Consider the following 26,772-nt stretch of genomic DNA (forward strand, 5'->3'; position numbering starts at 1 on the left):
AAAGTATCTAAAACTAGTTCTTGAAAACATGAATACACTTCATGCTCATCACATTGTTTATTTTTTCCCCAAGGATGCCTTTATGTGATAAAGGTAACAGAGAAAAGGTTACAGGGAAATATGTGTGATGGGGTCATAATTCAGCTGACCTGACCTTTGCAAATAGCATGTAAGCAATAGTGGCATATGGATTACCATAGTCCAGTGGGGCCCTTGAATTAAAGAGCACAGAAAAGCTGGAGGAAGGGATCTGCTTTCAAAGCTGAGACAGGATCAAGACCTGAAGAAAAGCCTTGAGGCTGGAACTGCATATTCAGCTTTTTCTTATTTCAAGATTTACCATACTCTCCTTAAATTTCTGTTTTAACTTATTTTTCAACAATGTTATTGAAAATCATACTTTAGTGTCATTTTGCTGTACTCTTGCAGTTAAGCACTGTTAGTGACAAATGTAGCTTGGAAGTGACGCAAACCCTGCATATTTCAGGTGGCTGTGCACCTTAAAGTATGCTCATGATATGATTATTTTGGCTCAGCTTTGGAAATCAGTTGATGGAGGAGCAGAGGGAAATAATTTCTTTCTGAGGTCTCTGGTTTTCTATGGATGACTGAGAAGCAGATTGAACCAGTTGGCTTTTCAGAGTGAGATTAAAGGGCTCATGGAATGCAAAGACCAAAGTGCATAAAAGAGAGGTACCCAGGGACAGGTGTTGCATATCAGTGGATCACAAGTCCAGAATATAGAAATGGCACCTTGACTTTGCTCCTATGTTGCAGTGCTTTTTAGTAGAATTTATTTCAACCTTTAGGAAAACATTATTTTTCCTGTCAGAGGCTCCAAGATAATCAACCTTGGTGAGTTACTGAATCACTGATTATTCAGTGTGCCAAACATCTTTACTCATATCACAAACGTCCTACATTATGTCCACATCCAACTCTGCTTCCATAGTCCAGCTGTATTACAAGGGACAAGGATTGTGTCACTGGGTGAGCAGAGCACAAGGTGATGCAGCTGATGCTGTTGTGGCCTTGACTTCACAGCTCAGGGGATGTACAGGATTATTGTGGCAGGCTTGAGTCTTGGGATGCTGTGAGGATCTGGCCAGTTTATGGCAAATAGCAGCAGGACTGGCTTCTCTGCTCAGCTTGCTGCTGCCAGCCCATGCTGTTCCACACCTCTGCTGGGCAGACACCTTTACAGGTGGTGGCTGCGTCTCTTTTTTCTTCTATGACAGCTGTTCAAGCTGGTGGATTTAACTCTGTGTTTCTTTTTGCTTGATGGCCTCAAAAAGGCTATGGTAGTTCCTTCTCAGCATCTCATTATCTTCAGTTCACAATCTTTTAACCCAAATTCCAACCCAATTCTGCACCCCAAGCCATTCTGAATTGATGTTTACAGTAAGACATTGTGAATTGCATGAATCTAATAAAAGAATTAACTCTTTTATTAGATTCATCAATTCATATTGCTTTCCCATTAAAAGTCATTCAAATTTTGCCCAATTTTGTAAAAAGTTCTTGGAAAGAATATGTATGGAAAAGCACTTACACATAGATGAGAGGGTTTTTTTGGATATGTTATTTTGAAGTATTTTCCTTTTATGCTTAAGGCTGTGTGTAACTTCACTGGCACCTTCTGTGATCTCTAGTAGCACATCTCACATTTAGCAAGTCTGCAGTAGCTTCTTGGATTTGAGGATAATTTTATCCATATTGGTTTCCCAATTTTATTTGCCATAAATATTTCATATCCTACAAACTGTTGTAGACTTGCTGGGATACTTGTAGGATACTGGCATGCTTATTTCCCATGCCATGCTGTAGTATATAGAACAGATAACCTGCAGCTTTTGGAGATAACTGTGGTTTTTTTCTGGGCTTGCAGAGAATGGGGTTCAGCAGCTTGGGTAAGTTTTCCTCATCCTCTGTTCCTAACTTGATGGTAAACTTAAGTAATCAAGGAGAAATGGCATAAAGGTGGCCCCAAAACTGTTGTGCAGATCCAGGGCTGTGCAGAGAAAATTTGTGCTACGTGGAGGTGTAGGAATCACGGTAGGAAGGCAATAACTATACAGCTGATTTGCAGTGACACAGATTTCAGATAGAAAGTAACTTTGGGTGCTCATGAATAACTGGAGCCAAACATGTATGCACATTTCATATAAGCCCCTGTTGTTATTTTTTTAATGGAAAACAAAATAATATTTTATTACTGTTGGCTTTTAAGCCTACAGAAGTCATTTACCACAGCTGCTTTCTGGGAGATTTCGTAACATATTTATGTTAATAGGAATTATGCATGAACACCGAAAAGCAAATATAACTTTAGGAGTTTAGCCAACATCAGCTAACTATCTGCAATGTTGCCCAATTAGATCAGTTTTCCTGTATTTAAATTACTGTATTTCAGTACCTTCCTGTTCAACAATGAAGGCGTATCTTCAATCCTGCTTGTGCTGTATAAGGGAATTTGAAAACAGTGGGACTGGAAGAAAACTCTGTGTATCTTGGCTGAAAAAACTGATGTTCCTGGTCTCTTTTCCCAGAGTCACAATTTTAAGCCTGTTGATTTTGTAAATTCACAGTGGTTTGTGCTGCACTTTTATTTCTGGAGACCTTGGGATGTGTTTTTCCCACTGATTCCATGATGGCAGTTTTGGCAGGCACTGAAAAAATTATGGGTGAAGGCAAAGCATTCAAGTGGAGTAGAGTAGGTAGGCAGCTGTTAACATTATCAAACTGAAGTACCCTGAATCCAGTGCAGCTCTGAAGATTAAAATCTCACTGTGTTACATGAGCTCAGAATTCAGCTGTCAGTTGAGTGGCCATCGTAACCTTTAGATGTTATTGATTTGGTGAAATCCTGGAAATGAAGCACTGTGAGGGGTGATGGGTGGGTCACCCTGCCCAGTCACAGCCCCTGGTGGTGTTGGAAAGCAAAGATAGTGCTCTTTTTAATATATTAAATGTTCTGCTTTCCAAATGTTACTTGATACTTCATAGCTCCTTGAAGCTTTTTGGCCATTCATCATCCAGAATTGCAAGTGAAAACTGGGACCCATTTCAAGAAGTTGTCTCTACTAACATGCCTCCACATCCTGCTGAATCCATGGAGAGCCACGAATGTGGCTCAGGCTGGATTTTTAACCATCAATTACACGTGCCCATGCTGAGGCCAGGAGGTGGGGAAGGACTCCCACCCATCCTGCTGAGACCCCTGGGCCTCCAGAGCAGGATGGCCACGTGCAGGCTCCGTGTTGGGAGGTGGCCCAGGTGTCCCCCCACACCAGTGTCTTTGGCTACAGCACAGATACATGGAGGCTGAGGTTGGACTTGCTTACAAGGTTGTTTGGAGAAAATACTCAGGCATTCCTTTATTCTGCAAAATTACATGAGGAATTTCAAGTGCTGGCAGGACACCTTGAATTTTTCAGGAAGGAACTTTTCTGTTGCATGAATAAAAATTGCCCCTGCAAAAAAGTGACTATTTTGCTTTTGGCACCATGCAATTTTATACAGTTTTATACTCTCCCAAATAACTATTTTATATTTAATGAAAGGAATACTTTTCAGCTTGCATTTACAACCATTGTGCAAGGAAAGGTTGGGATTTTTTTTATTATCTCCATGGCTTTGGCTGCACAATAACATATGTTGTATAAGCCGTGCAATAGTACTGAAGAGGCATGTAACAGTAATGAAACTGAAAGTCTTCTATAACATGAAAGATTTTGCCATCTGCCACTTTAATATAATACAAATGGATTATCTTCCTCTCATGAAAATTATATATTAAATCTAAGACAGCCAGACAAATTACGATTTAAGAAGTGGTGGAAAGTAGCACAGTTAAAATTGAATTTGAGGAGTAGTTGATGGATGCTGTAAAATCCTTTCTAAAGAGGTTTCTGGAAGAGTGGAAGAAGGCAAGTGTCTTAATTAAAATATGTTGTAACAATTTTTTAATTTGGCTTCACATTTATCATAACAACAAAGAAAGAAGCTAAGAACCCAATGCCTGTATCTCTAGTGGAATGCACATATGCCTTTCTAGCTTACGTTAATCTGGTTTTGTGGAAGTTGAAGTATTAAAACAGATTGTTAATGCTTCCATCTGGGTCCTATTCTTTCCTTGTGAATGAGCTGAACATTGCAGCAATTTGTTTGTATTTACTGCCTTTCTCCTCAACCTTATCACCAGCCCTCAGATAGCTCAGGGAAAGAAAAAGCTTATCAAAACTTCAGGGCTGCACAGTGCTGAGAAAGCAGGCAGCACACTAAGACCCTGGCAGCTTGTTGCATTTGCATCCCTGTGGGGTTTTTTTTTTTATGTTTTACCATTTTCAGTTTTTGTAATAAGCAATAAAAAGAATTGATGATTCGATGTGGGATGCAGGAGACTCACAGAAACTGGAATTGAGATGTCTCGACTTCCCAGAAATTGGCTTTAAGCACAAAAATACGAGTGTTTAGAAAGGAGCAAAGTACCTCTTAAATGAACTTATGCAGAGATGATAGAAGATTGCAATGGGCATATGCAGAGTGTTAAGCATATTTAGTAGCCTACTTTTCCTTACAGATAAGCTGTTCTCAATACTTTTTTTGCAAAGCTAAGCAGTGGCACTATATAGGTAATGATTATGGGCTACTCCAATGAATGCACAAAGAGAATTTCATTTCTATGAGTAGTGCCAGTGACTACAATGGGACTATTTCCATGTGTAAAGTTAGCCTGGAGCACAAGTGTGGGCAAAATTGAATTGTGGCAATGATTGAATATATTGGCTTGACCTCTTGAAAAAAGGTAGGAATTACTATCAGATGACAGGAATTATGAAGGCTTGGTGTAGATCTTCTGTTCTGAAAAAAGGTAGGAATTACTATCAGATGACAGGAATTATGAAGGCTTGGTGTAGATCTTCTGTTCTGGAAGATCAGTTACGGATTGTCTTGAAAAGTGGGTGTTTAATCTACATATAATCCAGCATTGCAAAGCGATAGAACTGGAAATATAAGTCAAGAACTAGTTGTTAAAATGCTGTGTTCTCTTACAGTCATGAAAATCTTTCATCTGAGGCTCTCGATGCACTCAGTGATTGAGTGAGCATTACATATTCTTGTAGAAAGGAACTGTTAAGTATTGTCACGTGGAGCAGTGAGGAGATTATCAATGGCTGGTCAGGGATCATGCTATGAAATAATGAGCATTTGCAACTCTTAATATTCTTCTTAACGATGAGGAATTATTTGTTCTAATGCTCAGTGTTTGCCATAGGCCGCAGGTTGGGCTCTATCTGTGGCCATTGCACAGAAACTTTGTTGGCCAGTTCTACCTTCTCCCTGGAAGAATGAGAAGGGTATGGCTGTTCCTAGAAAAGTCAAGACTGTGCTAAGGAAACAGGAGATACTGTCTGCTAGTATAACTGGACTGGTCTCTGCAAAAAGAATCTCTTTAGGAGATTTGGAATAAGAACACTCTGTTGCTCTTTTCTGTGGTGTCTTACCCTGCTTCCCAAAGTCAAGATACCACAGGCCTCCTCTGCAGACTCTGCAGTGCACTATAGGCAGTGCAGAAGACCAGAACATTCTTTGCCTATCTCCTATAACCCTGTATGTGCTCCCAGCTATACCAGATAGCACAGCAGCGTTCCTAGTGTCAGTAGTTTACTCCACTCTGAGGATGTGAGACACCTCCATCAAAGCCCTTCTACGCTGCCATAAATGGAGGTTCTCTTGGAAGACCATATTGCATAATTTATAATTAATAAACCAACGGTGAAGAATTTAAACCCGAAAATAATTGTGTGAAAATTTTAAGACGTTTCTGTGATTGGAGGGAGGTAATTTATTGCCATGTTTCTGAATGAGTTGTGGGCACACTATGCTAAGCATGGTATTAAAATGATGAAGAACTAAAGGCAATTCACCTCAGCTGCTCCTGAAGGACATCCTTGTCCTGTACTCCACTAGAGCACCAGCGTACTGCTGAGTCAGGCTCTCTCTGCCCAGCAGGCTACAAATACCCCACATTCAAATCAGTGAAGGAAATCTGTGAAGAATCCCTCTGCCAAAGGAAAAAGCAAGAGTTATTTTTCCTTTAAAATCTGTGTGGGGACACATCAGCTTGCAGATGCATTCACAAAGCTTTTGAGAGAGGGCTTTGTTGGGTCGGCTGCACCAGCAAACCTTCTTTGCAGTGATGCCAGGCACTCGGAAGTGGCCTGTCCCACGGGCCGCTAGGTGGCACTTTAGGGACGTGGCAGTCACTCGGTTTTATTCATTATGCAGGAGCTGATCACCAGAACTAGGGGATTTTTGGGGGTTTTTTTGTTGTTTGTTTGTTTGGGGGGTTTTGGTTTTTTTTTTTCTGTTTTATTTTGGGGTTTTTTTGTCTTGGTTTGAGGGGGTCTTTTGTTTGTTTGTTTTGTTTTTTCGGGTTTTGTTTGGGTTTTTTTTTTTTGTTGTTGTTGGGATTTTTTTTACGTGTTTTTTTTTTTGTTTTTTTTTTTTTTTTTTTTTTTTTTTTTTTGTTGTTGTTTTGTTTTTTTTCAGTTGGATGTAGCTATTTCTTTATTTTTACCTGCCCCTGCACCTCTGGCTGCCGAACTTTGCCATCCTCCTGTCCTGGCAGCAGGGAGATGTGGCCAGCCCAGTGACCCAGCCACGGCCAGCAGGTGCCACAGCCCTGAGCATGGGCTGCAGGCTGGCTCTAACAGACACATCACAGCACCCAGCTCACAAAAAATGGCCTGCTCTCACAGATTTTGAAATCTTACCCTTTTTGACATTTTTACTGTGATTTATATTTGCCTTCACTAGAACACAAGGTTTACCCTTTCTTTTCCTTTCCAGTTCTCTTTGGTTTAAAACAGTACTCTCCTGCAATGAGACCATAAAAAAAGATAAAAAGGAAAAAAGAGAGGGTTGTTCTGGAAAAGTTTGAGTTCTGTTTTTTTTTAAATTTTCTTTCTCTCTAGGCCCCTTATCTGACCATGATTTCAATTTTTCTGATTGTTTGAAACTGACACTGTAGAATACTAATCTGTTCAGTTACTTTTACACTGTTGGAACAAACTGGTTCTTCAAAAGCTGCCTTTTTTTAATCTATAAATAAATAACATGGAGTTGGTCAGGGTTTTTTTTTTTTTCCTCTCCATTCTGTGGAATAAGTGAATATATTCTTGCTTTTGATGCAAGGTTTGCTGTAGACTCCAACAAGACTGTGAGCAACAGAAGCTGCCTGCCTGGCCAGGTTAAGGCAGATATTTAGTGCTCCCTGTCACTAAAGGGTCATTAAAAGCTCTCTTTCCTGTACCCTGACACTTTTATGTGTTACGCAGCAAAGCTACACCATGAGGACTTTATAGTATGTGTATTACATATCCCTCTGAAGGGCTGGATTTACTCTTGCTGTCCCTAAATGAATGAATTGGTTGTCATATTTATGTGGTCCAGACTTACTGTGTGGTTCTGTTCATTATTTGAGCTTTACCATCCCCAGACCATTCATTAAACCCTTGTGGACTTTGCCAGTGCTCAGAGCCTTAATTTCTTTCGAATATATAAAAAGCTATTGTAGAAATCAGGGAGGTTATGGGCTATTCAGCTTGCTGATAAAGAAATATTCTGTTGCATTCAATGGACTTTTAAAGGTCTTTGATTTTTATAGATGCACAAAAAATTGCTTTTTTCCATTTCACTCTCTTTGACCAGAAACCTACATTTACAGAGAAAGACTTTCAATATATAAAAACCTTTTCAAAATTCAAATGTTAGCATGCAGTAGTTATTAAAATTTTTAAAAATTAAGATATTCATATTCAAATACTGGAAATATTACAGTGTGAGGGGCTCTTTGGGTTTTTTTTAACCATCAGGTAACACTGCAGATGTAACACACTTAAAAAAGGGTGGGAGAGAAATCTTGTTAGTCCCTCACTTCCCTCTCTCCTGAGGAATTTCACATGTGTTTTAAAGAAATTGGTTTCAAAACTTCCTCCTCTGTGCACATGTTTGATTCTGTATGGTTGCAGAAGAGCAGTACCACAGAACCACATTGCCCTTGCACCTTTCTTTACAGCTCTTATTGTGTCTGTTATGGAAGAAATAAAAATGCTATGGAAAAGTTCCTCCTTTATAAATATGCCAAATTCAGTGCTTTCTGTTGTTTTTATTTAACTTACACAAGTTGGAAACTTGTGACTGCTACAGAGCTTGGTGGGCCTGTGCAGAAACCTCTTTGCAACAGTGAGTTAGGTTCTTTGGTGTGCAACAAATTGTTACTATGGCTAAAATCCTGGCCCCTTAAAAGTTTGAGATTGTGAACTTGGTTTTAAACACAGGCTTTCACCTGTATAGAAATGAGCCTCATTTGAGGAGGGAGCAGGATGGCAGGTTGCCCCTGCTGCCTGGGGCCATTGCCAGCCTGGCTCCACCTTGGCAGAAGCTAGGAAAGAGGAGAAGAGGCTGTCTGGCTGTCTGGCTGTCTGTCTGTCTGTCTGTCAGGGCCAGGTGCCTCAGCCTCCTGCTCCTGCCTGCCTTCCCCATCCTGGGGAGCCAGCCCATAAGTTCTGGACAGAAAACAGCCCCACCATGTTTACAATGCCGTGTTTGCTGCTGTGCACCTGGGGACAGGCAGTTCTAAATCCTGCCACCCTCACTGGTGCTGGGCCCTGTCCTGGTGGAGGACATCAAAAGAAAAAACTTTCATGAGAGGCAAAGCAAGTGATTAATCCTCTGCTTTAATTTGCTTCTCAGTCAGGTATTTTGGGAAATCAGGTGTTTTGTTTTGCAGATGTGTAGATCTGGGTGGTGAGTTTTCAGCTGGATTTCTGTTTGAAATGTGAGAAGGGAGGAGGGAAGACTTGTCTGCTTTTTTATGACTTGTGTTTTCAGTACCTTTGCTGGAATCTTTGGTATGATACTGGCTTTCTCACTTCAGCCTCACAAGTTTCAAAGATAGAGGCTAACTCCTGTGAATCTTCATTGGTTTCAGGTGATAATAAGGTGACAGGGCATATCCAAGGTCTTTCTAGCTTTTTTCTATTCTCTTATTTTTTCTCACAGTATTTAGGCCATAATGGTAATTCTAGAAGAAATTCTGGCTACTAGATTGTTTACATTCAGAGACATGGTTCCTAATGCTTCACTGAAAAACTTTTCTCCCATTTTCCCAGCACAATAAAATGCAAGAATATGGTTTCATTAAAAATCTGCAAAAGACATATGTCATCCATTCAGCTGTCACCCTAGATCTCCATTTTCCCTACTGTTGAATTGTTAAAGTAACTTTTCTTTTGTGTGTAACATTTCCTTTCATTGACTTTATTGTATATGACTGCTAGTCATTTTCTGGGTGTAGCAATGACTGATTTGTTGTTGCAGACAGAGCAGCCATCTGAGGTTGAATTCCATCCTCAGATGAACAGACCTCCATCACAGGCAGAAGAAAACAGTTCAGCAAAAAAGGTGAGATCTGCACACATGGTACCATTATGGAGTGATTTTCCTTAATCAACAAATGTGGTTGTTTTAAGGTTAAAAGTAATTAAACAGAGGGCTAGGGTTATGTTTTTACATGTTTACCTTTGCTGGAGGTCAAGACACTGGAGGAGAACTGTGATCATATGTGACATCAACTCACATAAATCATTAAGAAACCTCTTAGCGTGTACACATTGATGCACGTGCCTTGAGAGTGACAGTTTGCCATTTATTTCAAATCAATAGGGGCTTGTGGAGCCTTAGGGAAAACAAAAAAGAGTTTGATTGTACTCCAGCCCTGTCTCACTGTAGTTCCTCCAAATTGTGATGCACTTCTTGGTTTCAGTTATTGAGGATTTGATTTTGATGTGAACACCTGTTTGGTAGAGGTCAGGATCTGCCACTAAATGTACATAGAATGGGAGAGATTTGCTCAAGATGTGCAGTTTCTAATATGTTTTTGTATGGACCTATCAGTTGTAAAACCTAAGCACTGAAATTAAAATGGCACCCTTCAAAGGGCTTTGCTTAGGGGTGGAGTGGCCTTAGCAGTGGCTGTGAGCATTTCCTCTCTCCTGATCATGCTCTGACCACCTCCTTCCACCATCCCCAGCCAGAACAGGTTTGGATAGGGAGCAAATACAGATCGTCCCCATTCTGGCCCCTCCTGTAGCCAGAGAGCACCTGCAAGACATTTACTCAGCCCAACCAAGAACTTTTGGCATGTGCTGGATGTACCTTGCCCAGGGAGCACCATCACAACTTCTTAGTGTAACACGGAGCACAGGCAAACATCCAATGTCATCATTTTTTGCATGTGACAGTGCTTTCTGGGCAGTGTCCTTGCTCTGCTTGTGCTCATCGTGTGCTCCTTCCAGTCTGGCCCTGCTCTTTCTCATCCCACCCCATGCTCACTCTCATCCCACCTGGTTCCCTAAAATGCAGTGATGCCCCAGGCTGTGGGGTGTGGGAGGCAGGTGGGTGTTGCACTGCTGAGCCACCTTCCAAAGCAGCAGCAGAAACCAGCCAAAGAGCCTCTGCCAAGGGATCTGCCTGGACCATTGCTTACACTGTTGTGTTTGAAAGGGGAGAGGGAGTTACCCTGTGGATTTGGTAGGTAGACTGGCATTGTGTGTTGGGCATTACATTTGTGGAAGGCATATGCAAGTTCCTCCCTTGCTGTGTGGGGCGTGTTCCACCCTTGTAGGGAGCTGTGCCTGTGCAGAGGATTCCAGAGCATGGCATTACCAGATATCTGTGCAGTCATGATGTGCTGACATCCTGATCAGAACATCTGATAATATTTTTAGATGTTTTTCAGTAATTACAAAACTGTTTTTTAATGTTTAAACCTTTTTCCTTATAATTAAAATTATTTTAGGAGCTTTAACCCTTCTAATATGAATGATTGATGGTCTTATATTGGTTACATTTTGTATCACTTATAGAAGTTTCTTCTTGTGAGTCAGGCTGCTTACTACAGTGTTATTTTTTTTCCTTGTAATTGCTTTGTCATTAAATGTTTCCTCATTTTTTTTCTTATTTTATTAGCGTCTGGTGAAAGCACAGTAGTGATGGTAATCTAGCACAGTAAAGTGTGTGATAGTGAAATTTGGTCACTGGTTTTGTCTTTGATGCTGAAAAATCCTGTCTCAAGTCAATTCAACTTTTTGAGTCCTAGCTTTCTCATTCATGAAATGAGGCTGTAATAGCCATATCCCTTGTGAAATGTATCTAATAATAAAATACACTGAAGAGGATACATTTATGTTTATAATTTAAATCATCTATAAGGTGGTAAAACTACTTCTCATTGCAAAAGAAAGGATGTCTTAATTTATAATAATGAAAACACTTCTTACCACTGAAGTCATTAAAATGCAAGACTCTGCTTTACCTAGAAAACACAGACTATTTCTCTGATGTAACTTATCAAGAGAAATAGCTGGCCTTTATACTTCAACATGTTAATTTTGCATGGATAATGTAATGTATTTGTATTTCAAAACTATTCTGTGTTCCTTCTTGTAAGAGAGGAGGGGAGAAGGGAGAGGCTCTGTGCCAGACGTGTGAGGCAGTAAGTTGGGATGCAAGTGATTAATTATTGATTCTTTCAAACTGAGCATAGTCAAAAATAAATCTTGCTCTGTTTTTAATGCTTTTGGGTGAACTGGGGGCTAGTACAGGTGTTTATACCCCTCCCTCCACCTCCACCCAATGCACACTAAGCTGTACAGCCCAGTTGTGAAGAGTCTGTCATCCAGATGAAGGTAAAACACCCTTTCATTCATGAAGGGATTGCAGGAGTTACTGTTCCTTTTTCAAAGTCAGAAACCTGAGAGGCTATTACCAAATTGGAATTAAGCTCTGTACGTCTTTAAATTATGAAATCTTCACCAGCTGTCAGCAATTTATGTGACACAAGTATTTTTCTAGCCTAATGATGGGACACATATGGCCTGACTTAATGTTGCTGTGCTTTTTCCTTTCAGGAGGTTGTTCTTGCTCAGCCACCCTCCAAACCCGCGCGCAGGAAGCTCCGGACGGAGGCACAAGGGCTGGAGACCCCTGAGCTTTCTCCCACTATAAATGTGACTTCTTCCCTGCCAGCAGTCAAGCCTCACCTCCCAGTCCAAAAGTAAAAACCTGTACCAAGCATGCCAAAGTGTAGCGTGAGATCTGATGTAGCAGGGTTTGCTCTTTGTATAATTTTGGGCTTAATAGTTCTGTTTCTGAGAATGCTTCACAAGATACAGATTCTGAAATCTACATCTGCATTCTGAAATCTACATCTGCATTCTGAAATCTGCATCTTCTGTAGATTATGAAATCTACCTCAGTCTTCTCCAAAGCAGACTAAGCCTGTAGTGACTGTCAGTGGTATTTGATAGGTAGATAACCTCTTCAAAGGTGTCCTACTTCTGTACCTGCTAGACATGCCTGAGGAGCAAGCCTAGCGATTCAACCATCTCTAACACAAGCTGTTTTATATGTGAGGGTCTGTGTTTCTGCCTTGCATGTGTCTTCTGGAATTTTGCTCCTTCATGTGGACAAATATGACCAAAAAATGCCTGGGAAGCTGAGTCATGAAATGCTTGGTGTTGGTCATATCCTTGTGATATTGTTTCATTGTGAGGCGTGTTGGAAACGGGCTTGTCACTGGTGTGAGATGAGCCACAGACCAGTGGTCTGATAATGGTCAAACCCAACATGTGTTGTTTGCTCTTGTAAATACAGCTGTCAAAGCTGTCAGCTGACTTACAGGGATTTCACTCTATGTGTATTTAATAGTGATGGAGAAGGGGCTGTACAAGTGGTAAGCAAAGGCACTTGAGGCCCTGTTGGGTCTGTGCATCTCCTTCAGCTGAAGCAGTGTGCAAGCATTATACCCCACCATCACCCAGGCCTTGCAAAAGATATCTGATTCAGTCTGAAACAAAATCAAGCTGCCCAAATCAATTGAGCGTTTCTTGGCAGACTGTTTATCAGTAGACTGAATCTGTGCTGCATAATTGGAGATTACAATAAGTAATAAGACTCCTAGGATGCTCTTAAAGTACTATTTTGTGCTTTGGGAGTACATATTCCATAGTGGTTCAAAGATAACAGCATTTGTTAACATCTCAATCCTGACTTGTCTATATCTTTCCTAAAATGTTAAAATGGCCACAGACATATATTGCTCTTCTTTTATTTTTTTGCCTAACATTTATTACTTTCTAGCCCATGGAGAGTAGTTTGCAGGAAAACAGTGAAGCAGAAAACTGACAGTTCACTGGAAGATAACAGCATAAAGTCCTGTCACCGTGCTGAGAAAGAGTCTATTGCAAAAATCAGTGTCATCAGCTCTGTTAAGAGAGAAGAGCTAATGGGAACTGTGTGCCACTGGACCATATTTAAATAGGGCATCTGTTTTAGATCTAATCTGGCATTAAAGAGCTCTTGTTTCCTCATGTAAAACTTTAAAATAATTTATTTGGAAAGGGGCTTGGATATTCAGTCAGTATTTTGTGTATTTTCTTTCTTTTTTGCTGTTGTTATCTCTCTTGCTTTGAATAGGTAGGTCCTTATCTACAGCTGTCTGTTTTTATACCTGTCTGCATAGCTGTCATTTCCTCCAGATAAGTTACCACAGGCTATGAAGCAATAAAAATTCTTAATTAATAAAATAAATTCTGAAAATAAAAAAGGTACATTCTTTATTTTAACAGCAAAAGAACTGAGGGAAGTCCATCAGTCATCTTCCCGTTTATGATGTCAGATGGTTTTGGTGGAAGTGACTGCTTTGAATAAAAGTATTAATTTTTGAAGAAACATCAGAATCAGCAGAACTCTGAGACAGAATTTTCATGCCAATGTCCTTTCTTTCTGTATAGAATGACTTTTGTATTTTATGTTAACCACTCCTGACTCTTTAAATTCTACAAGTCTCTGAAAACAGCTAATGCAAAGAAACTGCAATAAGCACAGCTATGCAGGGATCATTCTTGAGCTCAATGAGAATGCAGTGATCTTGAAATAATTGAGACAGCCTAAAATATTTCTGTCATTCAGGTTAACAAGTTTCAAATATTCCATCCGATTCAGGCATCTTATTTCAGTGTTACATTTTTCTTCTCTTAAATCTGTAGTTTGTACCTTGTCTTTGACACATAGTCCAGGGTGCAGGGAGCTATGCAGAATGGGTGGCTGCTCTTCTGGCATCAGCCGGTGCTGAGACTCTTAATTGAAATGTCTTGTATTTATCTGTCTGGCAGACAGTCTTCCAAGCAGAAAAGGGCTATTCAGACCGCTATACGGAAAAACAAAGAAGCCAATGCTGTGCTCGCCAGGTTGAACAGTGAGCTCCAGCAGCAGCTGAAGGTAAGGAATGCGTTGAAAATCAGGGACAAAGCTCCCTGCAATCAGTTCTGTGTCACCTCCAGCAGTATTGAAATCAGAGCAAAAAATAGGACAGTAGTTGAAATAAGCACAGAGATGAAAGCTTTTAATGAGAACACATTGCCATCCTTCCGTGGGTCAGGTGTTACTTGCTTCCATCTTCAGCAAGCCAGTGCCGTTACCTGTGTTTTGCAGCAGGAAAAGACAGAGAAGTTTGTCTAAATTCACTAAAGAGAAGAAAACTGAACTTGTAATTCAAGTTGTATTGCTGACTGGAAGCTTTCTGATAGAGCAGAGCTCTGCTGTTTTAATGGAGACCAGAAGGCTTGATGGGTACTCCTCAGGCACATTTTGTACTGAGGCTCAGGGGGGTTCAAGTGCACTCCCACTCTGGGCTCTGAGCCTGCCCAGATGGCGAAGCAGACCCCGGAGGAGTTGCAGTCCAGCCCAGCTCCACACTGGCAGTGAGCCCTTTCATGGGAGGCCAGCAAGAGCCTGTCTGGCTGCCCTTTCCTGGAGCAGGGTGCTGCATGTGAGCATCCCCAGAGTCCTAACACACCTCTCCTCCTGCAGGAGGTTCACAAGGAGCGCATTGCCTTGGAAACGCAGCTGGAGCAGCTTCGTCCTGTCACCGTCCTGTGACTGCCTGCATGGCCGTGCACGAGCAGGAGCAGAGCAGTGTCCAGCAGCCTTGCAAGGAGAGGAGTTCTGTGCAGCTGAGCAGGGTCTCTGCCAAGGCAGGGGGGAGCACTGGCCTTGCTGGCTCTCTCTTTGCCCCATGACACACTTTTTGCCTTTGCAGGTGAGGAAGGTACAGAAAACAAATACCTGACTATGGGATATTTCCGAGTGTGGGATGCTTTGCCTTCTTTCCTCCCACCTCCCAGCCTAATGTGTAAATGCAGTTTATCACTGAAATGAATAACCTGAGAGTATTTTATTTATGTAAAGAATTCCTGATTTATATGCGTTTGGCAGCACCTCCTGCCCCGATCGTTAAGAGGTACAGCATTCCTGAGTTCTTGCTTAAATTGAAAACTCATCCTCTGAGATGGGCTTCTGGATGTTACTGATTCCTGTAAGATTGTATCATTGTAGAGTACCTGAGGATTTAACATACCACAGGAATAGAACTTGCAAGATGTACAGAATCTTTATCCTCAATCACATGTCAAATAATTATTTTCTTAGTACTGTTTATTATGCAATCACGGATGTATTTTAATGTTAGAGAACTTGTATTTTATTAGTTCAAGTCATATAAGAGAACAGTAAAAAATACTAAAACATAATTATTTTGGAAATTAGGAAAAAAATCTTTTTGAGCTACAGCTGTTTCTAATCACCAGTATTTGAGCACTTGCTTGCAACTACCAGTGTCTCTGCATTCTTTTAGCATGTTTGAGATGGCTGGTGTATAGCTTTTTTCTTTTCTTTTTTTCCTTTAACCAACAGTGTATTTCTAACAAGAGGTTAAAAATGCATTCAGGGCATTTTTATAAAAGCCATTCTATGTACATTTGTATTAGTTTGCTTTGTTGTCTTAATAGCTGCTGTTTTGTTTTAAGGATGTGTACAAGAACTGTATTTCCAGAAGACGGAAGATAGCAGAAGTGCTATGTATGAGGCAATAAAATGTGAGATGGAAGTAATTGCCTTTTACAGCAGGCTTTTGTTAAGGTTCCTTTGCACATCAGTGGAGATGCTGCTGATAGGAGAAAGCTGCTAATGCCCATCTGTTTTCTAAAGGAAGAAGCAAAGATTAATCTTTAACATGCATTTGATCCAGGGCCAGCTGAACCCTGTAGGGAGTTTTCCCTGGATGCAGTGGTGGCTTTGGGCTCAGTTCTTACAGTGGAAGCTGGCTGTGAATGTTGCAGTATTTCTTGGGGCAATACTCTTGGATTGGGTGACTTCAGACATAATAATGTCAGCCCTGCTCCCACCATGGGTATGGTGTGCTTTACTGCAAGGGGATGTCACCTGCCTGTTGTCCACCTTAAACATGACCCTGCACACGTCTCACTGACCTGATTTAAGTGTATGTGGTTGCCTTGCAGAAACCTTGCAGCAGTTTTGTTACCCTTGTGGGTGTATTGCTTGCTCCCTGTAGCTGTGGGATGGCCTGGGGCTGAGAGGAAGGTTTGAAGCAGCTGGGTAACCTCTCCTCGGGGTGTGTCATGGAATGGCTGCCGTGGCATATCAGAGGGCACCAGAGCAGCCAAAAGTTTTGTTGAGAGATAAGAAAGGCATCACTAGGAGTGTTTGAAGTGGTAAGGAAACAGTCTGCTTTGCTGAAAGGAATGTGGAAGGGGGACGGGAATCCAGAAGTCTGCAGGTGAAAATAAGCATTGGCAGAATTGTTACTGAAAGTCTCTTTTTGTAATGCACTAGTTTTGATTCAATTAAAGATCACTATGTCAACAAGCAACAACTGTTCTTCTGGATTTGGGACTTCTCTCATGTGGCTGTTGCATAGCTGGGGTCAGATGGTCATTCTTGGTCAGTGACAAAATGTGAGGAATGCAGGCTTTTCTGGGAATCTGCAAAAGAGCCACTGCCCTCTTGCTAATAGTGGTATTGCTGAGAATTCATCATCATTTATTTCATTTGTTCATAATACTACTGAGTCATTCCTGAGATTTAATGAGGTTAAGTGCTTGCCCTGTTTGCTTTTTAGTTCATACATTGTAATTTGGTTAATAAGACCTTACTATTTCATAGGAAAAAATCATATGGCACACTTGTCTTTTGTTTTATGGGTAATTTTTAAGGAAGGCTTTTAAATTACTGCAAAGAAGTGTGTACATTACATTTTTAAGGCAGTAGAGGACTTCTTCATGTTTGAAAAACATTTATTTCACCTTTATTTATTTCCCATTTATTTCACCTGAGTTACTCATGGAATAGACACTCTCCAAGGGAAGAGTTGAAGAGTCTCCTTTTTCAAATGTCTCCCTTCTAAAATCCATGATTTTTTTTTATTCACTGGAAATTATGATACTTGCTTAGCCAACAATGAAATACTTGCTTGGCTGTTACTTTACCACTGGATTAATAAATAAAAGTATTTAACAATTCCTACATTTTAGTGTTGCAATCAAATCCTCCACTCAGCTTCAATGACTAGAATCTGAGTTGATTTGTATTCTTTTTGGTGAAATATCAGCCATGATGATGATACACCACTTCACACATCAGTAAAATGAAATATTCAAGGAGAGGTGTTGATGTGTTATACATAAGAAGCAGGAGGTTGCTCTTCTGTGTGTTTCAATGGTTAAGCATTTATGGCAGCCCACACTGCCATAAATGAAAAAATGTGTCTGTTCTTGGGAAGCTTGTTAGCATTTTGAGGAGAGGAGAAGGCATCATGGAGCTGTGACAGTGCTTCTGTCCATTGCTCCCTGCAGCCATGCTTATGGCTACTGTTAGCAGGCCCTGGCTGGTCCAAATTCACATCTAAATCCAGTTTTACAGATTTTCTTCAAAATTACTTTTTCTTTAGAAAAATGTGGGTGGAGCAAAATCATAATTTCTTGCAGAAACCTTTACATTCTCAGACTTTGGATGGGAGGTGCTCCAACATCCAAAACCATTTGGTCAGAAAGTGAGACCTCACAGGCTTGATGTCCAGGGTGCTTTCTTGAGCTACAGGTGAGTGATCAGCGTTAAGCCCCTGACATCCCTGACCCAGAGCAGCAACTGAGGTTTGTCTGCCCCAGCTGCCAGGCTGCTGAAGGAGTGGAATCACATTTCCATGCATGAGTTCTCACTGTCCTCAGTTTTTGCTTTCTGTAGGTACTTGGGCAGAGCACAACATCCCCAGCAGGAGAGGATAAGTGGGAACAGGAGCACATCCTTGTTTCTGAGTGGATGTGCTGACCATGAGCCTGGTGCCCCTTCTCAAGTCTTCAGTGGGCAAATAAATATTTTTGTCTACAAAACAAAAATAGGCAGAGCAGATAAGGATCTTGCTCAGTGTGTCTGTAAGTGTGCACTCAGGTGTATTCCATTTGTTCATGCATTTCTTTATGGGTCTGTTAACATTCATATCACCTGATACCTATATTTGTTTCAATCTATGGTAATTCTGTGGTGAAAAAAGAAATGCCCAGCTAAGTGTAGTGACTGATTGGCTTTGAAAATAAGCCATTTTTATTTGAGCCTTTCAAAATAAATAATGACCTGGTAATTAAGCAAGGCAAACAGTTTCCATTTCTGAGGCATTCCTTTATTAAACAAACTACCTGTGAACACACATTAATCCTTAAGGATCAATGTCCCTCTCCTAGTTATTAATATTATACTAGGATACAGTGGAAACATTACCAACTCTTTCCAGAAAGTTCCCAGTTCCCCCTTCCAGAGAGTTTTGGTGATGTAACAAAAGTATCTTTAGTCAAGGCAGCCTTGTTACTGGCAAATTGTTGGATATCCTGTTAAAGTCAAAATATTATCTTCAGACTGCATGGCAGTAGTTTTCCTGTTGGAAATTCTGTATCTACATCAGGGAGAGGAGTTTGTTTGGCTATCAGCCAGACAGTTCCAGCCTGATGGATGATCAGAGGGCTGGAGCACCTGTCTTGTGAAGATAGGCTGAGTTCAGCTTGTTCAGCCTGGTAAAGAGAAGCCTCTGAGGAGACCTTAAAGCACCTTTCAGTACCTAAAGGTGCTACAAGAGAGCTGGAGAGGGACTTTCTGTAGGAGCATGTGGTGATACGACAAGGGGGAGTGGCTTCAAACTGAAAGAAGGCAGGTTTGGATTAGATATAATGAAGAAACTCTTTACTGTGAAGGTGGTGAGACACTGCAAGAGGTTGCCAGAGAAATTATGGCTGCCCATGCCTTGAAGTGTTCAGGGCCAGGTTGGATGGGGCTTTGAGCAACCTGAGCAGTGAAAGGAGCCCCTGTCCACAGCAGGGGGGGTTGGGACTAGATGATCTTCATGGTCACTTCCAATCCAAACCAGTCTCTGCTTCTACAACACTGCCAAGGCTAGCCAGCATAGGGTGATGAGGCTGTGCATGGTAAAATGACCACAAAGGGATGGTTGGGATTTGGAAACCTTCAAGGGAAGCATTTAGGATGGGCATAATGTGAAAATTGCCTGTTGGGGGTGCATAGGTTGCTTTCCTCTCAGCTGAGCTTCCAAATCAGGAGGCAGAGATCTGCAAAAGTTGCTAGCTGGGAAATGAGGGATGTCCATTTTCCAGTACCATCAGCCTTTCAGTCTCCAGCATACACAGCCTTTGACAAGAAAACACATGGGTTCATGAAGCCACATATTTTATTGACTAAAGAGTAAAATATTTTTTTTTCAGGAAAAGAAGTAAATCTTAGTGATTTAGTATCTTTGAAAAGAGATTATGTATTTTGAAGCTTTTTTCAGCTATCTTGATATGTGCTATGAATATATGCATTATGTTTTATTCTGTTACAGATTTTTTGATACAAAAAAGTTGTATTGCAAGCATTATGGTTGTTAATCTAAAAAAAATGCCCCAAGGCTATTATATATTTGAATTTTAACTTTTAAATTAGATAGCCAGATTTAAGTAATTTGTTTTCACAGCTGCAGACTGTCCCCATGGTAAGCTGCAAAATGTATAGTGTTCTATACTATGCCCATCTAATTTTGGAAAATGTATGTGATATGAAGCTGGGTGCTACATTAAAATAAAAGTGTCCAATGGTTCAAATTGCCTTGCTTTTGTGGTTTATTTAGGATGTTGATGGTATAGATCTGCCAGGAGACCAGAAACTGTGACACCCAGTGGAAAAAACACCATGTTGAAATGGCTGACCTTCAGCTTTGAAAGATGAAATCACTTACACTGGAATTGTACTACACAATAGAGACAGAGAGAGACTTATTCAAAGTGAAATCATATTTCCTTAGGCTCCAGTTAAGTCAAAACTTCATCTTTGCTTTGTCAGGCCTTGCTTTGTCAGAATTCAGACATAACTCCCTGATTTAGCCCAAAGAGGGACACTCTTTCACCACTGTGAAGGAAAAACCATTCCCAGCCTCCAAGAGACCCTTAGTCAGAGGGTGGCCAGGCAGGACCTGCAGGAGGACTCCAGGTGTTCCACACCCAGAATCCCTGTGATCAGTGGGTTTGGCCCCTTGTCAGCTGTAAGAGCTGAATTTAAACTGGGAAAAGGAAAGCCATTTGAATAACTGGCCTTTGTGGGCAGGGAGCCAGAAGGTACAGCATATTCTGCTCTTTAACTAGTGTGATTTTTAAGAATTATGTCACAGCTATCCAAAGAGCAGAGCTTTAAAAGAGGAAATAATGAGTGATAAATTAATTCTTCCAGCATTAAGCCATGACAAGGGATGTTTTATTGGCCTTAAAGTATGTCTCTGGTGCATGTGAGGCACAAGGCCAAGGCGTTAAAAACTTGTCAATATTCTGTGGGGAGCTATTCCCCATCAGCAGTGGGATGGATTTAGATGGTTCCTCCATGCTTAGTTTTTACAATTAGATGGTACTCTGGGGTGCCTTCATGCAAATCTAGATTGGCTCTATGTATTTAAATTAATGGTTTCAATAATCTTTCTTAAAAATTAAAAATGCATCTTCCTGCTCCAGAGAAAAGTTCTTCGTTAAAGTGGGAAAGAAAAGAAGTAGGAGAAGCTTTAAGAGCCCTTTTTTATCTGTTTTTTAAGGTAGTGCTGCTTTACAAGTGTGCCTGCTTCAGTGGGATGTTTACTTGGATTTTGCAGTAAAGCAGAATAAAGGAAAATTAACAAAGAAATGGAATCCCTAGGTATCTGTAGCCCATAGCCAAATCAGAGTTCCGTCACCTCATGGTCTCGTTGCTCCTCCTGTTTTACAGTGCTCTCAAATGCATCTTGGAGCAGGAGGCCTTGGGGATGTGAGCTCCACTTGCAGCAGACTCTCTTATCCTCAATATTGCCTCAGTACCCACCGTTTTGGGCACACATCTGGAAGGAGTGGCATTAGCTATGTTCCAGATGTGCTAGCCCAGTAGTCCCCCCACTACATGCTGAATCAGTATTTCCAGTTAAATCCTGGATTGGTTTGTGTTTATTGATTGTTAGCTTAAATTGCATGAGACAGGAAAAATATCTTATCTGAGGACATTTGGAAGATGCTTCATGCATCAGAAATGTGATGGGCTAGACAAGACTAAGGCTATGTATTACATCTAGTCTGGTTTTTGTGGGAGGGAGAGAGGATAGGAGAGAAGGGGAGATTGCTTCCTTAGCCTAGGCTGGTCCCACAAGAAATGTTATCTTTTTACATGCCATCCTTGGTTCATGTAGGGAGCTCATGGGTGTGCTGTGGTTTTCAATAAAACATGGGTTTTACAGCTGGCAGATGTGCAGGTAATGCCTCACTGCCACAGGCCCTCCAGCAGGACCTCATTGCCCTCCAGAGATGAGCGGGAGCAGAGCAGGGTAGCTCTGTGACAGCCAACAGCATCCAGAGCCCAGCGAGCAGGAAGGAGAATGTCAGCTCTGGCAGGACCATGATGAGGAGGGAGGAGGAGAAGGAGGCCGCATGTCAGCTCTGGCAGGACCATGATGGAGAAAAAATGTGACCCTGGAGAAGTAATCATGCTCCTGAGGTGGCAGGGAAGTCAGTGTGCCTCTGCCACTTTGCTCCATGCCCACAGGAAAGAAGAACATGCTTAAAAATGCTCTGCTGGACTACTCACTGCCAGGACGCTTGGAGTAGGGCTGCCACTTGATACGTGAGTTATTCCCTTCCAAGGTCACTTCAGGAATTCAGTAGTTTGTGCTGTCTGTCACAGGTTTGGGTTGTGTTAAGGCAGTGATATGAGTGTTGAGCAGACCGATACAGAGCACGCATTGTTTACTGCAGTTTTCACGCTCTTATCTGAGAGGAAAAGGCCAGCACATGATCTCACCTGGATTTGTTTTCCAGCCTCGTGCTGTTTGTAAAGGACACTGTAGACTTGGTCAGAAATAATGGTTTCCTTTTTCATTAATGAGTTCTTACAGCAATTTCCCTTCAGAGTTATCACCTTGGATGAAGGAGGTGTGCACTTCCAAAAGCAATTGGCCCTCCCAGTGGGTCATACTGGGGGCACCACTCTCCACCAACAGAAAAAGCACTCCTTTTTGGGTGTCTCAGTTTGGATGCTAAAGAAACCAGTGCTGCCAGAATGATCAGTCATCTGAAGCTATCAGTCAAAATGTCTCCTGGGAATAAAAAAACCCTCCTTGGGAAAGGTATGTTTCCAGCATGTAGTACCATACCACATAGGGGGAAAAAAATTGTTGCTTTGATTGCTCTCCAAATATCTGGTTGTATTACTCAGAAGCTGCTTCTTCAGGGCTGCACTTTTTGAATTTGTATCTGCAAAAATCCACAGGAAATTTGATCCAAGCATCCCAGGACTTTTGATATCCCAGACTTTTAGGGGCTCTGATTTGGAACTAACCTTCCCATTTCACTACAAACTATTTACTCCTATCATTCACCCAGTCACTCATATTAGAGAAAATAGTAACATGCATGTATTTATTCATACAGCCTTTGGAACTGCTGCTGCAGGTATGCCATACTCCTGTTAGAGCTGGCCATGAAGTGCACTTGGAGCAATGTCAGAGTGAGAATAAACAAGTTATGGGTGTTTGGGTCAAGTGTGACAGACTCCAGGGCTAGTGCTGGACTGCAGGGGCTGAGGTGGAGGCAAGCCAGCAGCATCATTCTCCTGTTCTGAATTTTATCACCATAGGTAAGTCTAATTTGAGGAAGAAAAATGCAGTTTAATTTCCCCCACCTTAGTTATAAATCTAACTTAACCTAATTCGTATTTTAATGAGTTTGATCCTCAGCTGGACTTCATTACTCTTTTCTCTAGTTTGATTCACTGCCTTGTTTTCTAGATGTGGCACTTGCTTGGTTTAGCACAAACTGGGAAGGCTGAGCAAAGCACAGGTGCTTACTGGCTGGTCCTGCTTTCAGCCCATAGCCTGGGGGACTCATCTTGCTTTTGTTCTCCTGTACAAATGTATGTTGGGGTTTATGGCTTTGCTCTGATTGAGTTGACTCTGGAAGGGGCTTTGGCTGCAGGTGATGAAGCAAAGGGTGTGTATGACACATCATCTGGATGGATATAGTCTTATGTAGACTTGCAGCTCTGCAAGCTGAATATTGAAATGGTCAGTGGAAACCTGCACTCAGCTCCAACTGAGCACAGGAACCTGACAGTGCATGACACAATTTGGGAAAACTTACAGAAATAATGGTATTTGAGATTAATAGCAACACTAGCACAGGACACACAGGGCTGTAGCTCCCGGTTGGCCAATCTCTTTCAAGATGTCACTCTGATATTATGCAGTGCTAAAAAGTGTTAGAGAAAAAAGGAAGAGCCCTAAAGTTGTCAAAACCAATTCAGTAAATAGAGTTTGGGTGACCACTGCCTTGGCTGACACATTGGTGTTTCTTCTGGCATCCCTGGAACCTGAAGCATGTGGTCTAGGCCAGCTTCTGCTTCACTTCTGACCACAGTTATTTCTCTCTGCCTTAAGCTGAAATACCTGTAATGCACACTCAGCATTATAAGATCTATACAGACGTATTTACAGAACACAGAATCTGCTTTACTTTTCCTTTTGTAGTTCATTATTTGGTACATATTTTTTTAAGCTTCTCCTGTGTTATTTTTCTCCAGTATAGACAGAGGAATTCCCATCTGTTCAGCCTGTTTTCTTCCAGATATTCGTCTCTAGTTGGTTTTGTTGCTTCTCTCCTTTTTTGTTGTAGTAGTAGTAGTAGTAAGGTAGCCAAATTGAAGCCAGTTTGTTGTCATTTCTAAAGCAATGACTCTGTAAAATACAGCATCATGACACCCAGGAGTTTATAGTCCTTATTTTCTTTTTTCCCCATTATCTGGCAGCTCTACAAAAGTCAGCTGGCATCCTGGAATGGTGGGATCATACTAATGAATTGAGAATTTGTAAATAACACTATACAAGTTTGGAAGAGACAGTGTGAATCTCTGTCTCTCACTCTTTTTGCAGGGTTTGCATCAAACCTGAAGCATAATTTTAAAGCAATAATATTTTTGTAAACCAGCAGATGCATGTGTGAGCCCCCCTGCCCCATAGCACATACCTTCTGTAACAACATTGAAAATTTCTGTGAGAGCTGGAGCAGCAGGCCCAGGCTGACTGAATGCCTGTGTCTTCCTGAAAAGCAGTGCTAATAAAAGGTGTCTCTTCAGAAGGATAAAAACTCTCCTCTGACCTTGTGCTCTTTGATTTCCGTTTCCTCGGGTGACAGCATCACTGTGTGCATCTCCTGAGAAGGTGAATCCCAAGCTCACGAGTTGCTCTGGAATTTTTGGTAATGGTGACTCTGAGCATAGGCTTGGGAAGCTCCCAAGGAGAAGGACCGTCTTGCAGGTAATTTTACATCCTGAGGTGTCTCATTAGCAGACTCATTTTTTTAGTCTCACGAAGAAGAAGTGAGATCAAAGGCAGGAGAAGAGTGAGATAACAAAATCAGTTCTAATAAAAGTAATGGATGTCTCAATCTTTACTTCCCTTAAACAGGAGTATTTATTGCTCCTCTTTGAATTTTGCAAAGCCTTTTGAGAGTTGCACTCATTTTTGTGCTCAGACATCACTGCACATTTTGCCTTATGCAGCTGTCTTTTATCATTAGGGAAGAAGTAATAATTCAGGCCTCAAATTTAGCTTTTGTCTAAAAGAAATGAGGTTGATATATGCACTGCCTACACAACAGGATACCATATAATCCCCTCATCTGTTAGAAGGGCACAAGTTATTTATGTTAATCCTCAACCTAGATGTATGTGTTTGGAGCTGTTACTTTCTGACAGTAGTTTTATTATGCATCTTTTACTGCAATGGGAAGTGGGTGACACAGGGGAGATGTGAGCTTGTTTGCTGTATGTTGGAGTCTGCTGTAGGCAAGTGCTTTAGGTTTAAAGCAGTAACTGTGCAGGTCAAGGGTAGCCACACTACTCAAAGAGACTGGTCTTTTTCCTTGTCTGGGTGGAATAAATTGTGAAGTCAATACACATCACAAAGTGGGAAAAATAGATTAAATTCTAGAAGTTCTTCAGGAGTGTAAGAAATTAGTATGAAAAAAAAAATTCTAAAAGAGGTTTGATTTTCACTTTCCTGATGTTGTGTTGGCCAAGGTGTGACAAGACTCAGTGAATGATATTTATGAATCCAGATTTCAAAACCATGAGATGAGCTTAAAAACAGTGACTTCTAAAATTTTAATGGGAAGTTTGCTTCATGTGACTTCTGGCCCCTGAATTTTTACTCAGGGCCCCTTTTTAATTCTTGACCGCAGATTTCTCTGAATTAAGCTAAGCTTACTCTTTTTTAAATCCCTTGCTTCCAACAGCTGGAGCTTTAAGAAATGCAGTCAATACTGGGAGAGAACAAATAGGCAGCAGTGTTGTTCAGCTGTCAATACTCATGCAACAGCATTTCTCCCATCCTAAATCTTTGTATTCAGTGTATGAGTAACGGACTACAGGTCCTTCTACTAGTGGAGGGCTCAGTAACTGTGACTTCCAAGAACCCTTTGCAAAGGACTAAACCTGTGTGTCCTGTACTTTCTTCAAGGTTTACCTTCTCAGAGGAGACTGCCAGAATGTTTGGGACTGTGAGGTGCCCAGTGGCAGGACTAGAGGCAATGGGCACAAACTGAAGCACAGGTGGTTCCCTCCGAACATCAGAAACACTTTTTCACTATGAGGGTAGCACAGGTTGCCCAGAGAGGTTTGTAGAGATTCCCTTCTTGAAAATATTCAAAAGCCATTTGTACATGGGTCTGGACAGCCAGGTCTAGGTGGCCCTGTTTTAGAGGATTTCCAGAGAGCCCTTCCAAGCTCAACCAGTGTGTGATTCTCTGATAAAATAATATTGTGCCATTAGAAATGGGAACATCCCATCTGCATTCACCACCACACCCATCTCTATAGAAGAAATTAGAAGACATTCCTTGCTGCATTTTGCTTATGATTTGTAGCCCACATGTATCTCATGTTTAGGCAGCAGCTGATCATAATTATTGAGCTGAGTGTTTCTCTAGTGATATTTAATGAAACTGAGTTCTTGTTTCTGTGCCCTGGAGAGGCAGGAGAGCAGTGATCTTCCTTGAGTCAAACAGGATTGGTCTCAGCACATAACCCACTTTTTTGAGGACTGTAATTTTTCAGAGAGACTGAATTATTTAATCAGCAGTGACCTAATAACATATATGTGGCAGGTGCAACAGGGCTCAGTGAACTAATGAAGTATGGATGGCCCTGGCTCAGGAGTAGGGGGATGAATCGGGAAGCTAATATGGGATGAGCCAGCCAAAGAGATTATTTTCTTGCACAGGCAATAGGGAGAGCTCCACAAAGCTG

At 41.3% G+C, this 26,772-nt stretch overlaps 1 protein-coding gene across 1 annotated transcript in view; it reads left to right on the plus strand.

Annotated features, from left to right (window-relative positions):
* The window catches only part of REPS2 (RALBP1 associated Eps domain containing 2), a 95,235-nt gene extending 75,184 nt beyond the window's left edge, over positions 1-20,051 (plus strand). The window contains exons 15-18 of the mRNA XM_058825525.1: positions 9,388-9,471; positions 11,979-12,124; positions 14,244-14,349; positions 14,941-20,051. Coding sequence (XP_058681508.1) covers positions 9,388-9,471; positions 11,979-12,124; positions 14,244-14,349; positions 14,941-15,009 — 405 coding nt within the window. The 3' untranslated portion in view covers positions 15,010-20,051. The remainder of the gene's footprint in view (positions 1-9,387; positions 9,472-11,978; positions 12,125-14,243; positions 14,350-14,940) is intronic.
* Positions 20,052-26,772: the final 6,721 nt, after the last annotated feature.

This window comes from Ammospiza caudacuta, chromosome 2 (assembly GCF_027887145.1).
Source record: "Ammospiza caudacuta isolate bAmmCau1 chromosome 2, bAmmCau1.pri, whole genome shotgun sequence".
Taxonomy (NCBI): Eukaryota; Metazoa; Chordata; class Aves; order Passeriformes; family Passerellidae; genus Ammospiza; species Ammospiza caudacuta.